Source organism: Hippocampus bargibanti, linkage group LG05 (assembly GCF_051943395.1).
Source record: "Hippocampus bargibanti isolate YZ-2025 linkage group LG05, ASM5194339v1, whole genome shotgun sequence".
Lineage (NCBI taxonomy): Eukaryota > Metazoa > Chordata > Actinopteri > Syngnathiformes > Syngnathidae > Hippocampus > Hippocampus bargibanti.
Genome location: NC_142738.1, coordinates 11,592,479 through 11,609,769, shown reverse-complemented (window position 1 = coordinate 11,609,769; position 17,291 = coordinate 11,592,479). Strand labels below are relative to the sequence as shown.

Sequence of the window (17,291 nt, the reverse complement as noted above, 5' to 3'; positions counted from 1 at the left end):
TAATTAAGGAAGTATCTACTATAAATGCTCCCTTGCTTAATTTATGGTAAATATCCCTTGCTGAAGATTTTGCTCCAGTGTCGTTTGTCGTCATGGTCCACAATCTAATGTTTGTGTTGTGTTGTCTGCTAAAAGCCACGTGGACTCCTCTTTCCAAGCGCCTTTCAAAACTATACGCAGTTGCAGTAGTGGTTTGCTTGTAGCGTTTGCTTGATTGAATAAAACAAACGTTTGATTTGGAAAAAAAATCTCTTTTTTTTTTCTTTTTTCTTGACGAAGTTGTCGGCCACCGGGCAAAGACGCTTTGAAGCTTGTACGCCCAATGTAAAAGTTGTACGCCCCGGGCCTCCGGGCAGACATTATTTCAAACACTGCTATTAAGTTACTATTAAAATCATTGAAAATCTCAAATTTTAAATATATATATGTGTAACTAAAGACTGAAAACCTCTACTGTACCCCTTTGTGTAACCACAGTATTTAAGTCACTAACAACTTTTTTTCATTTCAAGATTATATCTGAAACCTGCTGCTGATATCACTTATATGCCGAGCGCACAGGAAGCAGGAAGGAAAGATCAACCTAAAAAAATACAAGTAAAAGATAACCTAAAAAACAGTCTCGTGCTTCTAAATGCCCGAAAATATCATTTACTGTACCTCGGTGCGGATCCAGCTGTTTGACCGGGAAATCTCACAGTTGTCGATAAAAGTTAACAAAACTCTTAACGTCCAAGAATATTTTGAAGATATTAAGTGAAGCTAAAATAACTCCTCTATGAGAAAAACTTTGGTGACACAAAGTAGGCACAGGACATTGTGAGTCGTGTAACGATACCAAAAGATGTCAACTCTAAGTGGGATTAGCAGTTAGGAGGAGGATGGATATACAGATATTTTAAATTCAGTTTTGACTGCCCCCCCCCCCCCCCCCCAAAAAAAAAAAAAAAAACACACATCAGACATTAACAACTGATCAAGTTCATCAAACTCGACGATCTTGGGCAATGGTAAAACGCCCCTTTCCTTGTTTTTAAAATACTAAAATGATGATCTCTTGAACTTTACCTTGGCATCCTGGTGTGTATGTTCATTCAGAAATTATTTTCGTCTCAATATATTGAACAAAAAAACGGCACTCAATCTCTTATACAATTTTTGGGTGAAAATTAAGTGTTTACGTAGCACAAGTGAAAATCCATATACAATACGTTTTTTTCTTTTATTAAAACGTGTAAAAACAATACTGCGTCAACTGGAAAACATGCACACCTCCCGTTCATTTTGCACTAGCATTAATATTAGGAAAAAAAAACCAAAGAAGATTATGTATTTGCACTTTCACGTTCATTCTACATACATTTGTCATTGGTAATGAAGATCGTATTCATTCATTTGGGGCTGCATTAAAATGACATTCAGAGCCCATTTTGGGCACAACAATAACTTAAAAACAAAGAAAATGTATCAAACACAAATGTTTCTCCAAACAGACATATTTGACTCACGGTAAAACCAAAACGGTGTTGTTTACAGCAACTCCAACATCGTTGTGAGCTCCGCAAGTCAAGAAAATCTCCACAGCGTGTTCACGTTCATCCTGCGCTTCAGTATCAGTCAATGAATGACGCATGAGCAACATGTCGCTGATACATCACTTGTTTGGTGCCCTCGGAGCGCCTCGCAGCTTCGTGTCGTGTTCTTCTCGTGCGTTCAGGATATAATAAAGCAGTCGTGTGAGTGAACTTGGATCATGCGGGACAAACACACTAAAACATTCAGATACAAGACAGGAAGTGTTGAACAGAGGACGTTTCTCAAATCTGAAAATAAACAAGGCTCATCCGGCCTTAAGAGACGTCTCCCAACTTGGTTGTGAACATTGTCAAATGCTGAGATGAAAGTAGAAGGCGCAAGACCTGGGTCTGGTCAGAGCTGCGTGCCCATTTGTCGCAACTCCTTTTTGACAACCGACAGCCGCTCTTTCAACAATTTAAAAGTTGGCCGAGATTCAGGATTCAAGTGCCAGCAGTCCTTCATGGTGATATAGAGAGCTTCGGGACACCCGTCGGGAGAAGGCATCCGGTAGCCGCTCTCCAAATGACGCACCACAAATTTTGAGGGCTAAACAGTGGGGACAAAGTTGATTTTGTAACATATTTTAAACACATTAACTCATTCACTGCCAGATGATGTGTAAAAACGTGTCCACTCCGGTGCCAGGGTTTTTGTCATTTTCACTCAAATTGCAGGACCCACAAAATATTGAGTTCTACATAAACATTCAATGCAGCGTAAGAAACCATAGACTCTCTTCTTTCATCAGAAAAAAGAGCTAATTCCTAAATTGGGCATTGCCAGAGGTCTGACACAGCTTGATTTGCACCCCCCCATAAGAAAAGAAAAAAGTCGAAAAGGTGATCCCCATCTTGCTTTTCAATTCCCGAATAAATTCAGGAATGGCAGTGAATGAGTTAATAAAATTGGGTTTAAAGTTCATGTGTTTCATCTGAATTTTGCTTGGGGGTAAAGGTTTGAAGCAATTCTTTATTTATAGGTAGCGTACGCGTCTACAACTTAAATTATCACTCCACCAGGTGCATCTGCGAGACACTTTTTCTGCTGCGCCGGCCGGGCCGTCTTGGCACAGACCAGGTCGGCCATTTTGGCAAATGCGTAGCTCGCCTTACACTGACAAAAATGCACTGTCTATGAAAACAGAGCCGTATGCGTGTTCCGACAGCTATAAATTACTTCAAATGAGCTGTTCCCTACTTCACCTGCAAACATTATTCACTCCCACTTTCAGTTCTACTTCAATATACACGATTTTATAGAAAGCTTTCTGTCCATTTATCCAGCACACTTACCATTTTCGGGTAAGGCATTCGACCAAATGAGTAAATCTCCCAAAGCAAAACACCAAAGCTCCAAACATCTGATTTGGTGGAGAATTTCTTTTGAGGGGGGGGGGACAGAAAAAAATACAGATGAATATAACAGTTGTCTAGTATAAAACCAACGAAAGGTCCTCATCACTTAACAAAGCCTTTATTAACATTAACCTTTTCTTTGAGGGCTTCTGGCGACGTCCACTTGACCGGCAGCTTGTTAATATCCTCATGGGAAGACACCTTCTTGGTCAAACCAAAGTCACTGACTTTAGCGACGAGGTCCTCTGATAAAAGGACGTTTCGGGCTGCAAGGTCTCGGTGGACAAAGTGATTAGTCTCCAAATATACCATGGCCTCGCATACATGACTGCAAAAAGAACAAAAATCAGCCAAAAAAATAATCCATGAATAAATCATCACATGAAATTTTGATTCGGACTTGAGCAAGAATCACGGACGTTGACATGATTGAATGGCTTTTGTGGGCCACATAAAAGGATGCGGGGTGCCAGATCTGGCCCACGGTCCTTGACTTTGACACCCGTGCCTGCCTGACATTCTATGACCAAATAATGAGTCAGATTCAAAGTGAAAATGCAATGTTTAGAAATACTAGATAAAATAACAAATATATATAATAAACCAAAATAACAAACCAAATAAAATAAAATACATTAGAAATAAAAATAAAATACATGAGAAATAAAAATAAAATATAGAGAAATTAAAAAATAAAATAAATAAAATAGTACATTAGAAATAAAAATAAAATATAGAGAAATTAAAAATAAGAATACAATAAAAATACAATAAAATACAATAAAAATACGATAAAAATAAAATACAAATCAATTTTTCTAAAAAAATAATAAAATACATAAATAAAAGTAAACAAATTAAAATTAAAATTAAAATTAAAATTAAAATTGCTCATAAGTTAGTGTTACAATTTGCTGTCCAGTGGTGGTCAACTGTTGTTGTGCAATGTACATACATTGCAAAATTGAGTAGAGAAACCCGAGTGAGTACGGTCCTTCCTCTGGAACGTAGGTAGTCCACCAAGGTACCCTGAAAAATACCCACCTATAAGTAACGCATAAACAATTTTGACAATGAATGAGATAGACACTCACCTTAGTCATGTATTCAGTAATAATGAGCAAATTGCCGTTTGCTTCTGAAATCACCCCAAGCAGCCTCACCAAGTTATTATGGCTTAATTTCCTTTGAGAAAAGTATCGACAGTGTGTGAGTTTCTGACTTTCTTCATTTTTCTTCATGAATGCTATTTCATGTTTTGATTTTAATTGCATGATCGTATTTTCTAATCGGTCCAATTCATGCCAATGATTTCAAGAACTCAAATATTCCCAAAGTGGCACTTCACAGCGCAAGAATAAGAGTGAGAAAACTTTTAATTATCTTTCAGTGGAGAAATTCCCAATTTACACCAGCAAAGTATCTCATTATTTTGAGACTTTATTGGATTGAGCTCTTTTAATTTTTTATGGAATCAGATGCCATTAACATCAGCACATTTATTATTGAAACACATTGTCCAATAAAGTGCAGGTAAATGTATTTTCTGTGACGTGTTGCTTCAAAAAAGAATATGGCATTAATTTCTTTGACTTTGAATTGATATTAAAAATTTGAAGAAAGGTGATAGAACCTGGACGCAAAACACACAGTTGAGACACACGGCAGCGGGACTGTGAATGCTTTAAATTTTTCTGGACTACTTACATCATAACAGAGGCCTCTGCAATAAAGGCTTGCGCGGTAGTATTATTTTTAAGGCACTTCACAGCTACTTGAGTCTTTTTGTACTCAGCCAACGAGACCTCTGCAAACACAACACAACACAACACAACACAGCACTTTCAATCAATGTTGAATGTGCCCTAATACGTCACAACAAATCAATCATAACGTGAATGGTGCAGAAAAGTGATTGCCTTGTGATCGTGATTGCCTCATAGAGCAAAACAAAAACAATAATTCAAATAATGCTACATGCCTCCAAACTCTCCCCGGCCGATGGTCTTCTGCAACTTGAGGTCCTTTCTGTTCATCACCCAACCACCTGTTGGTGAGCAGAAGGCAGGAGGTATGCAACAATCGGAGTCGGCGCGTGACTTGAGTTAGACTCACCGCTCAAAAATTCATTTTGGACAGCGACTGTCTCCTTCTCCAATTTTGGATTGATTAGAATAGTGCACAGGCCATCTGCTTTGTTTTTGTAGTGCTTTGGAAAATAAAGAAAGGGGCAGGGGGGAAAGGACACACTGGGTTTAGGGAATAACTGAAATGGAAGCCAATTTCTCTAATAAGGGCGGGAAGGCGGTGGTGGGTGGAAAGGTATTTTTATTTTACTTTTTTTTACACCGTGAACTCTGATTAATATCAAATGTCAAAAACGGTTCTAGCATCGCACATGAAAATCATGAATTTAGTTTTTGGATGTGAATTTAAAAAAGGCTAGGAATTAAGAAAAAATGTCAATTTTAATTGACAATGTCAAGGGAAACAATCAAACAATATGTTAACTCGTGTGTATTGGTTTACATAGCACTTTAACAATTGCTGAAGCTGGAACAAAGCGCTAGGTAACATGGAAAAAAGACAAATGCCACCCCCATGTGGAAAGGAAAAAACATTGCCAGAGGTATGGCCAGCGCAGTGGTGGTTTGGTTGTGCTGGCCCTTTAAAAGTCAAGTCCTGTGGCCTGAGCAACTGTAATGTCATTTTCAGTTGCCAACATTTGGGTGAAAAAAACCCACATAGAGCATAAATAAACAAAGGGAAAAAAAGGTACCTCCACTAGCTGGATCAGGTTGTCAAAGTACATTTCCTGGTCAATGGTTAGTAGGCCATTGCCGTATTCAATGCGGTAGTGCTCCACTTTGTCGTTGGTGCTCAAACACAGTGTGTAGTCCCCTGGATAGTTGGTGCTCTCTCTCACCAAGAAGAGGCCCATCTCTGGTGGGGAGAGTAAGCGCTCAGCCTGGAGCCGCGTTATTTTGCCGTGAAACCACCTGCAATGACAAATGACTGCTATTGTGCTTTACATGGGAATATTTGAAATTTTGGTTTGGACTTTAACAAGCATCCTGCAACTTGACATGCTCGATTTGCGTGCCGAATAAAATGATGTGGCGGCCCAGATTTGGCTTTGACTTAGACACCCGTGCCTGCCTGACATACGATGACCAAATAATGAGTCAGATTCAAAGTGAAAATGCAATGTAGTAGTTTGCAATTTAGAAATAGTAGATAAAATATAACAAATATATATAATAAACTAAAAAAACAAACAAAATAAAATAAAATAAAAAACATCAGAAATAAAAATAAAATATAGAGAAATTAAAAAATAAAATAACAAATAAAATAGTACATTAGAACTAAAAATAAAATATAGAGAAATTAAAAATAAAAATAAAATTCAAATAAGATAAAAATATTCTAAAAAATAATATATAAATATAATATATAAAATAATAATAATATATAAAATAATAGCCTCTGTTATATAGTACACATTTATATATGGCCATGTTATAGCACGTACTGTTAAGCCACGCCTGTTTTAGGCTGCACAAACAACAAATGTTTCCTGTTTACCGAGGAAAAGGTTTCTTCAGCCGTCAACTGTACTTCTTTAAAGGTGTCGGATGTTTCACTCCTCATCCGAAAAGCTTCGTCAGCCAACTTAAGTTGTGCTGGTAACTCTGGCCATGTAAATATATCCCTAATGGACAGTGGCGCCCGTGCCGGATCTCTGCTCTGATAGGTCCCTGCACTAAGGTTGGGGGAGCAGTTGACCACTCCCTGAAGCCAATCTGATTACCTCTATTGTTCTATCCCTGGCTCTGGTTTCACCTCATTAGCCAATCTGATTACCTCTATTGGTCTATCACTGGCTCTGGCTTACCATTGGCTTAGTCATGCTAAAGAGGTGAAACTAGAGCCAGGGATAGACCAATAGATGAGGAGCGAAACATCCGACACCTTCAAAGAAGTACAGATGACAGCTGAAGAAACCTTTTCCACGATGGACCACTACTGTACGTCTGAAAGCCCACACAGACGTTTCCCGTTTACCTCAACCTTGCTGTACCAGGAGCAAATGAACAAACCTAATTTGGGCACTCACGGCATAAGATTCAACTCGCTGCAATTTTCAACTGCTGTCACATTGCGATGGAATTTCTGAACAAGTGCGGTGGTGGGAACTGCTTCTTTGCAACCTGCTTCGTTTTTAGCTATGCACCATTTTGGATCCTGCAAGAAAACCAGTCAGCAGTGAAAATGGGCAAATAAATCAATAAATAAAAGTCTTACCTCCGTCGCTGTCATGATAGAAAGATCTCCTTCGTTAAAGGGGAGGTGGTGTTCTAATGAGCCTTTAAAGCCAATTCCGGCTTCACACACTGTGCCTTTGGGCCAGGGAGTCTTGGAAATCGAACACAGCAAAATGTGAGGCCTTTTTTTAAAAATATTTCACAATTTGGGGAAATGTGACATAAGCATGAATTCAACAAATAAGAAGAGTTCACCTTAGCCATGCTGAGAAGGGGCAAATTTCTTCATGGACGACGTCTTCTGAGTGCAAACATTTCAACTGGTGCACAAATAATAGTCACATTTAAAATCTTTGAAAGGCAAAAACAGACATTCATAACAATGTCATTTTATTCCAGAGCGGGAAAAAACAGTTTCACTTTTGTAATCCTTTAAAAATAATGGCTGAAGTGATTTAGTTTTTTTCCGGAAAACTGGAAAAACATCATCAAAATACGGATTCTATTACTTTTAGGAATAAAAAATTCAGGGGTATAATCAAATATACTTCACTAAGGATGGAACCTTAGACAGCAAGTGTTTGGATGAGATGTTTATCGCAAAAAGTACTTGTTTTTTTGTTTTTTGGGGCAAAGTATGGCGCAGATTATTATTTTAAGACTGTGACAAGTTTTTTAGGTTAATTGAAGTTTGAAAAGCGTCACGAATGGTTTTCCATCTTCGTGTCATATGATTGACGAGCAAGTAGACTGGGATAGACCTCACCACTTATCGAAAGTCAGCTACTCTGTAGACCGTCTCTCATCTGTGATACAAAACAGCTAGTGTTAAACATGTAGGTTCAATTCCCAGAAGTGAATCACAGCCATTTCGTCCACCCAAAAATAAACACAGTTCCTTGAGTTTGTCCGAGTTGACAATCCCGAAAGTACTTTGACAGCAACTCTGGAATCAAATATTGCGCTTGTACAGTGGTACCTCGGTTCTCGACCATAATTCGTTCTAGGACCCTGTTTTTCAAACAGGGTCAAAATACATTGACGTGATGAAAGGACTGCTACAATGTGTCTTTTTTTTTTCGGTCAGGGGCATTCCTTTAGTGACGTCACGTACGGACTCGTCACCAACTCAAAAACAAGACTTCCTGAATATTCAGCGCGAGTCTTAAAATGTAAAATATAGCTATATGCGTTGGAATCTTATTAAAATATGCTCAGTAGTAGTCATTTGAAGCCATTTTACAAATTATGGACACAACTTGCCCGGAGACGTCGGTTGTCCTTTAAGTTACTTCCTCTTCTGTCATGTTGTTAGAGGGAGGTGACATATGGCACACTTCATGAACACACCCTTGTTGAACCGCCGCATTTTGACGTTTTAAAGCCGACCACATTAACGGAACAAATCCAATTTTCCAAATAATTATTTGAACAATAACACAGCCCAAATGCATTGAACTAAATAATTATCTAAAATTAGTCCTTTCCTTATTACCGGGAAAGTTTTGGCGCTGACGTTCTATACGTTATATAGGAGCCCAATCACAGAGGAGCCAAAACCAGAGCCAGACCAATTAATCGGGAGGCAGATTTAATGGGATGATATCAAACCTTTTCAAATTAGCTAAAAGCAGGAGATTCTTTATAGTTTCTTTCCCTACACATTGATTACAACATTAAAAAAAAACATAACATCATTTTCTTCTGCCAAACATTGCAATCCATGTCTGCGTCAAAAAATATATATATCTGAATTGTTTGGATGATAATTAAATATAAAAAAACTGGCACAGAAACCATAGTGAATGGAGCATATTCAAACTTGTTTTTCTTACATAATAACTCATTTACTGTCATTCCCGATTTTTTATTCGGGAATTAAAAATATGATGTAGAGCGCCATTCCCGAATGTGTTCAGGTTTTGTTTTTTCATGCTTGTGAGCCAATAAAGCGCTGACCATGGACTCTGGCAATGTTTATTTCTTTTCCACAAGGGGGCAGCATTTCCCGTTTATTCATGTTAGCGCTTTGTTCGAGCTTCAGCCGTTGATAAAGTGCTATATAAACAAATATGTATGTATTGCATTGTATGAAAAGAATGATGAAAGAAGAGAGTCTAGTGTTTCTAACACTGTATTGAATGTTTATGTAGTCCGAAAACTCAATATTATGTTGGTCCTGGAATTCACTGACGTGGACACATTTTTGCACATGTCTGGCAGTGAATGAGTTAGCTACATATTTTAACGACATGTACAATTGATCTAAATGCAAACTCTAAGATAATCTGTATATACTATCTTTGTGACTACTTTATTTCCTGTATATGATAGCTTTCCATGTTAAGCGCTTTGTTACACATTCAGCTGTTGTTAAAGCTATATAAATCAATACAGTGAGACCTCAACTTACGAACGCCTTATAATACGAACTTTTCATCATACGAACGTCAAATTTATGAAAATTAAGCCTTATAATAAGCACTGTTTTCATAATACACACCCACCACAGCCGGTCCATCAAGCACACGACCTTCGGATCTGGCGGAAGCACACGACTGAACAGCACTCCAGCCGGCGCTACTTTCCACACCCCCTCTCATTGAATGCACACGTCGATCGCCTACTTGGAGCTTTTTGCTGATAATTTTACTATGATGCGGCAAGTGCAGATTGTGGCTAGCGGGACGACGGTGAAAGTGATGGAGAGGTTTTTGAAGAGGAAAAATGCTGACTCAGGAGTGGACCCTGGACAAAACCCGGACCCAAATGAAGGCCCTAGTATGGATGGAGGTCAAAAAAAGCAAAGACAGTGACGTCGAGCAAAGTTTCTGGTGCGAGGCAATACAACGAAAGCTATGTTTCATTTGGATTTACTTTTACCGGAGATGCAGCGGCACCGACTCCATTGTGCTTGGTCTGTGGTGAAAAGCTCCCCAACAGCGCTATGGTCCCTAGTAAGCGTAAACGCCATCTCCAAACGAAACACCCCTCAGTCCAAAATAAAAATGTGGAATACTTTGTTCGCCTGCGTGAACAAACGGCGAAACAGGCAATTTTCCTGGCAGATATTTTTCATCATCTCAATGAACTGAACACACCAATGCAAGGTCGAAATGAAAATCTGTTTACAAGTTCAGATAAAATAAATGGTTTTCGTTCAAAGGTGCACCTCTGGCAGCAACATGGAGAAAGGGACAATCTTGAAATGTTCCCACTCACCAATAAATGGCAAGATGTCAATACTACTGCACTGTGTGAGTTAATAGTGAAACATCTGAAAACTCTTGAGGAGAAGATGACATTTTATTTCTCTTCAGCCTCCACGGAGCACCTTGGCTGGGTTAGGGACCCATTCAGCTCAGCATCAGCTGATGGAATAAACATGTCTTTACAGGAGCAGGAGGAACTATCTGAACTGAGACAAGATCGTGGCCTCAAGCTAACCTTTGCTGATCTACCTTTGGACAGTTTTTGGTTGGCAGCTGCCAAGGAGTTCTCCATGCTGGTTAACAAAGCTATTTTGACATTGCTCCCATTTTCCACAACATATCTGTGTGAGGTGAGCTTTTCAAGCCTGACTGCAGTAAAAACAAAAGGCAGAGAAAGACTGAGAGCTGTGGAGGAAGAGCTTCGTGTGTGTCTTTCATCCATCCCGGCCAGGATATCAGCTCTCTGTTCATCCAAACAGGCCCAGGTTTCACACTGAGTAAATATAAATATGAAAGATTATAAAATGTTTTTTTCTTTGTGTTTAGTTAAATCCTATGTAATAATATAACATCATTCTTCAATGTTTAAAAAAAGCTTATATTACCAATATAACATATTGTTATATACAGTGAGACCTCAACTTACGAACTTAATTGGTTCCCAGACAGAGTGTGTAAGGCGAAAAGTGTGTATCTCAAAAAAAAAATTCCCATAGGAAACCATTAAAACGGGAATAATCCGTTCCCGGGTTTCCATAAAATATACTTTTCACCTAAATAAGCTTTAAAACTAGACACAACATACCTTATTCTATGTATAATAAATGTGCTATTGTATTATCATCTCATTTTCCGTACCGCTTATTCCTCATTAGGGTCGCGGGGGTTGCTGGAGCCTATCTCAGCTGTCTTTGGGCACGAGGCGGGGGACACCCTGAATTGGTTGCCAGCCAATCGCAGGGCACACAATGACATACAACAGTCACACTCACACTCACCCCTAGGGACAATTTGGAGTGGTCAATCTGCCTGTCATGCATGTTTTTGGAGTGTGGGAGGAAACCGGAGGACCCGGTGAAAACCCACGCGGGTCCGGGGAGAACATGTAAACTCCACACAGGGAGGCCGGACCGGGACGCGAACCGGCGACCTCTGCACTGTGAAGCCGGTGTGCTAACCACTTGACTACCGGGCCGCCCTCGCTATTGTATTGCAATGAAAGAAATACACTGCATTGTATCATAAAGTCACTTTATTTACATTTGTGATGGTCATTTATGGCTTGATGGAATGGCGTTGGAGGTTGAAGGTCAAAGGAAATTGCTGTTTGGAAAGAGAGGCGCATGAGGACTGTAATTAAAGAAATAAACTGTGCTGTAAAAGTTTTAATTACCTTTTTGATGGTCGTGGATGGCTTATGGAAGGAGAGTCACCTTCCATAAGGACTGTTGGTAACTTAACCTCTGGTGCTGTTAGGTCGTGTGCTCCCGCCGAAGATCACTCCGCCAGCCGTGGCGGGTGTGTATTATGAAAATGGTGCTTATTATAAGGTTTAATTTTCATAAATTTGACGTTTGTAAGATAAGGTGTTTGTAAGTTGAGGTCTCACTGTATATATTTTTTTTAATTTAAAACAGATTCTTATCTTACAGACAGTGTATTGTCAGTGTCCAAATACCTGACATGTTTCGGCGTCTACTTCCGTGGAAGTAGACGCTGAAACATGTCAGGTATTTGAACACCAACGATACACTGTCTGTAGGATAAGAATCTGTTTTAAATTAGATATCAAGTAGACAGGATGAACCTAATACAACTAAATATATATTTTTGTTATTAACAATATTATGACCTGTCATATTATGTTGCACATTATGTGTTTTGTGTATGCTGTGGCAGGCATATTGTTAATTATTAATAATATAATGAAAAAATGTGAAAAAAGCATACATTAACAGTTGATACTTTTTTCCCCACATTTTCAGCTGGGGGTGTGGCCCGAGATAATTTCAACGGAAGAAATGTGCCTTGGCTTGAAAAAGGTTGAAAAACACAGGGCTAAAGGGTAGAGTCATGTGTCATGGTAAGCCAATCAGAGCTAGTGTTTTCACACACACCGGACAGCGTGTCAATAGTCACGCTAAATTGTAACGTGCGAGTTGACAGCTTGGACGTGGCTCGCGACACTTCAATTTCATTTCATTTCAACGAGTCACTGTCACCTCACCAGTGACATGATTATGACGAAACTGCATCGCTAAGTCTTGTGCTGGCAAATCCAACAGTTTGCTTTGCACAAGGTGATTGTTAGACGAGAGTGTGCCATTTTATCCGCCCCGCCCGCCTTCTTTTGTCGCGTTTTATTCCGCGTCCATAGAATCATCGAACTCGCGCCTTTTGTTGTCATAAAATCTCTGCCAGCACCTTCGGGACTCGAAGTGAATGCAGATGACATCGAGGAGCTTGTTGCTGACCATAATGAGGTCATCAACACAGAGAATTTGATTTGCCTTGAAGAGGACAAGCAGAAGCAGGCCATTCAACAGTTGATGTGCAGGCTTTTATTGAACAGTTCCATCCAGAAAAGGCTATGAGAATAATCAACATGATGAATGATAATGGGATGCCTCAGTTTCTTAAGACCTTACAAGTCAGAAAGCAACAGGTGTCAATTAAGAGCCATCAATGACCATCACAAATGTAAATAAAGTGACTTTATTATACAGTGCAGTGTATTTCTTTCATTACAATACAATAGCACATTTATTATACATAGGATAAGGTAGGTTGTGTGTAGTTTTAAAGCTCATTTAGGTGAAAAGTATATTTTATGGAAACCCGAGAACGGATTATTCCCATTTTAATGGTTTCCTATGGGAATTTCTTTTTGAGATACACACTTTTCGCCTTACACACTCTGTCTGGGAACCAATTAAGTTCGTAAGTTGAGGTCTCACTGTATGTGTTATATTGTATTGTTATAAGTAAAGATTTCAATTTTACCGTCAATGTCGACAGAGGACAGATTACCGTGTTTATCAGGTTACACCGTTACAGGGTGCAGGAAGAGTGAAAATCATGACTGTCGCACCAGAGCATGTACACAAAACAATATGACAGGCAGACAAGTCATTGTCATCATACTTTCAACAGGGAAGGTTCCGTGACATAAAATGCACACATTCTCTTCCCACACACACAAACACACACGCACACACACACACACACACACACACACACACACACACACACACACACACACACACACACACACACACACACACACACACGCACACACACATACACACACACAAACAAACACAAACACATAACAAACCGAAGTAAAAACAAAAATTTAGGATTGTGAAGAACAAAGAGACTTTTGTATCCATGTTTTTTTTATAAATCAGATTTGAATTAATCTGCCATTGATGGTCATTTGGAAAATGGTGTCGCTAGCCTGTTAGCTAGCGAATCAGTACGGGAAATAGAAGCAGACAAAGAGAAAGTATACAAAAGCAATGACGATGTCTGACAAGTAAAGCTCACCTTTTTTTATTTTACTTTGTTCCTGCTTGATTGTGAGTGTGACGGGCATTGTTTTGGATATGTGACTGTTATGTCATAAAACATTGACTGCGGGAAGTACAATAATGAATGACGGTCCCCCCCTGGCCAGCCCTCCCCCAAATGTTTTGTCACTATGGCCGGCCGACTGAAAAATGACTAGCTTGACCCCTGCATACGTAAAAATATTAAAATTATCATAGAGGTGGGTTCAGTGCAGATTAATTTAATGTCAACTGGTGAAAACTCACACATTGCTTTTTATGTTGGAATATTGACATGTTTTTTTGTTTTGTTTTCCAAATACCATGAAGCTCTGGTATGTAACAGAGAAAGAGGGATGTCACACCCTATGGGGTGCAGTGATCCTCTGATTTTTCTGTCAAACTGGTTGATCAACATCAAATTCTTATCTTGTAAAAGTCAAGCGTTGTTGCTACAGCACCAGACTGCGCCCAAAAAGAATGCACAGGAATGCTGACGTTCATATCTGCCACTCCCATTTTTGTTCACAAAAATCAGACCCCTGAGTGTTAATAGTGTGTATCCAAAGTAATTCAAAAAACATTGTGTGCTTTTTTGGAAAGCGGAGTTATATGTAAGTGGCTATTATGTCATCTGTGTACAGCAGCAACACGCCAATAAAATATTGCTGATGCATGCAGGTGAAATTCTGTGTCCGTTTTCTTGGAGGTGCACCAAAATGAAGATAGATGCATTGTGCGGTTTATATGATCAATGTGTGTTTTTTTTGCATTACTTGTACGTCAATCTGAAAGAGTTACTTGTTTTGAATTAAAGGATAGCGATTTCAAAATGTTCTGTATAAAAGGGAATGGTTGAACGGATAAATATTTGAATTATGGCGATATTAAAATTGACACTGCCTCTGTCGTTTTGTTGCGATATTAACACATTTACGCCGAGCGTGTTCATATGAACACAGATAAATTTATTTTCAAAGTCATTGTTTCTTGCCACATTAATTATTGTTAATTCTATATAATTATATTATTGTTCATTATATATTCTTTTTAAACCTATTTGATACTCTGTTTTGATTTTATTGTGATTTTTTTTTTATGAATTCATCTCTGTTCGTCTGACTGAACACGCATAAATGGGTTAAAAGCAGCACATCATCAAAAAAAAAATTGCTTCAACCAAACTCTGTAAACGACATGCAAATTCTTCTACATACCATGAGTGTTTGCACCCATGAGTCAATAGAATGATAAAATTACTGGACCACCCTAGTTCTTTGCCACTGCTGTCATTATGCAATAAATAAATAAATGTATATATACTATACGTTTTTTTGTAAATATAACAAGCTTATTTTAAACATTATCACAGGTTTTCATACAGTTTTCCAGAACGGATGACCACATTCCTCCAGAAGAACATTTTGGAATTGTGTTGTCACTCAGGGTGGACTTGAAAATTGGTTTCAAATTTACCTTGCTTTGTAAAGGGCCTTACCACAATCATCACCACAAAATCCGGAGTATTTAATTGTCGAAATTGGCTTTAATAAGATGATTATCATGGCGAGAAATTTCCTTTCCTCCTTAACATAAAAATAGTATCAAGTGTTAATTTCAGTGTCTTTCACAAAGCAGTCCCAATTCATACAATGTATTGAGCATTTAATTTTTACATAAACATTTGTCTCCGGGGAAGTATGCAGTCATATTAAACAGATAACCATTTTCATTTGTGTTAAGAAATTGCAGTATCGTTCTAAAATAAAATGTACCCGAGAGCAATTCAATGTCTAATTTCCACCTAATGAAACGTGATTAATAGTAGCGGCATCACGTGGCCTATTTTAGATGGGCAGCATCCTTCAAAAATACCCAAAAGATTGATTACCATTTATTACATACACCAAGTTGTAATGTTCACTCTTCGTTGTTCCAAAAGCATGTGTGTGTGTGTACATGAAGACCATATCAGCACGTGCTCGTGATGTGACACAGATGCTCGCACAGGGATCAGGTCAGTTATTCAATGAATAAAATGTATTTAAAATAAAAAAACTACAAAAATTTACAAACCAAGACACCCAAAACATCGGTGACACGAAAGGCTCAAAAATAAGTATTGACTGTACCTGATTATGGGTCAAGGTGACTCCAAGTAGCCAAAATTCGTTTTCATTTGGGGAAGGTATAGATTTTCTTGCGAAAGAAAAGGATTCAAACCCCAGTGTCAATCCGAACGATGACAGGGGAAGTGTCACAGGTGTCCCGAAACTTCCTCAAAACCGCCCCCGGATACAAGTAAACAAACAAATGAAAAAAATGACTCTAATATGAAGTGCAAAAATAGAAAACAAAACGGAAACGAACGACACGTCGCCGATGAAAATACTCGTTTGGTTAGATCAGAATTTCAGTTGGGGTCACACAATTGCACACACACACTCTTCAGATTTTGTCACGCCTTAATTTGGTAGTTATGCACGTTCCCTAGGAGTCGCCGCCCTTTTGGAACGAAAGTGCCGAAGATTATGAAAACTCACAATCGCAAGATAATATTCGGCAATGTATTTAGTGTTTTTTAATAAACATTTGTGGAGGAATTCAGTCACATGAAACAGATAACCATTTTCATTACATTTAACCCTCAAATTATGTTGAAAAAATACGTTGATTATGTTATGGGTCATTTTTACCCGTATGTAAAAATCCACACAAAACTGTCAAATAATAGGTGACATCAGCTACAATTGTTTCTGAGATGTTATAAACATACTTGAAAAGAGAGACAACATATTTTCTATCCCATTTCAGATATTTTGGAACTGTTTTGAAGAAAGGAAAAGGAAATGATATCCAGTGCTTTAGTCAACACAAAAATGGAAACGGGGAAAATTGACCCCTTAACATAATATGAGGGTTAAACGTACACCATCGTGAGCATTGACTGTTCACAAATTGTATCACTTCTCAATAGCTTATTCTCATCGTTTGTTCATCTTTGCTCAGGTTGCATTCATGCCAGTGTGTGTTAGTAATGTACTTTAAATTTTAAGCATTCAGACTGTTTCTTTATCCAATCACATTTTAAATCTGCCTCACATGGCAATTGGTAGTCAACATTTATTTTTCCTTCTGTTGGTTGGTCGGAACAAAACTGGATTGGTGAAACATATCTGAAGGGATGTGTACTCTTATATGGATTTAGTAATCAGCATATCTGGTAAAAGACAACATAGTGTCAAAAGCTCCAACAGGATCTACTGTATATAGCAGTTACATTGTTCGGTGTAAATGCTTTTTGTGACTGTAAAGTGATGGTGGTGT

At 38.5% G+C, this 17,291-nt stretch overlaps 1 protein-coding gene across 1 annotated transcript; it reads right to left on the bottom strand.

Moving 5' to 3' along the window:
- Positions 1 to 1,185: 1,185 nt before the first annotated feature.
- On the bottom strand, positions 1,186 to 16,407 carry csk (C-terminal Src kinase). The gene is made up of 13 exons (XM_088996519.1): positions 16,097 to 16,407; positions 7,457 to 7,521; positions 7,242 to 7,352; positions 7,054 to 7,181; positions 5,713 to 5,932; positions 5,049 to 5,142; positions 4,915 to 4,980; positions 4,641 to 4,740; positions 4,028 to 4,118; positions 3,889 to 3,962; positions 3,066 to 3,261; positions 2,871 to 2,957; positions 1,186 to 2,124 (listed from the first exon to the last, which is right to left on the bottom strand). The coding sequence occupies exons 2-13, from the start codon at positions 7,463 to 7,465 to the stop codon at positions 1,930 to 1,932; spliced, it is 1,371 nt and encodes a 456-aa protein (XP_088852645.1). The 5' UTR covers positions 7,466 to 7,521; positions 16,097 to 16,407; the 3' UTR covers positions 1,186 to 1,929.
- Between the last annotated feature and the right edge of the window lie 884 nt (positions 16,408 to 17,291).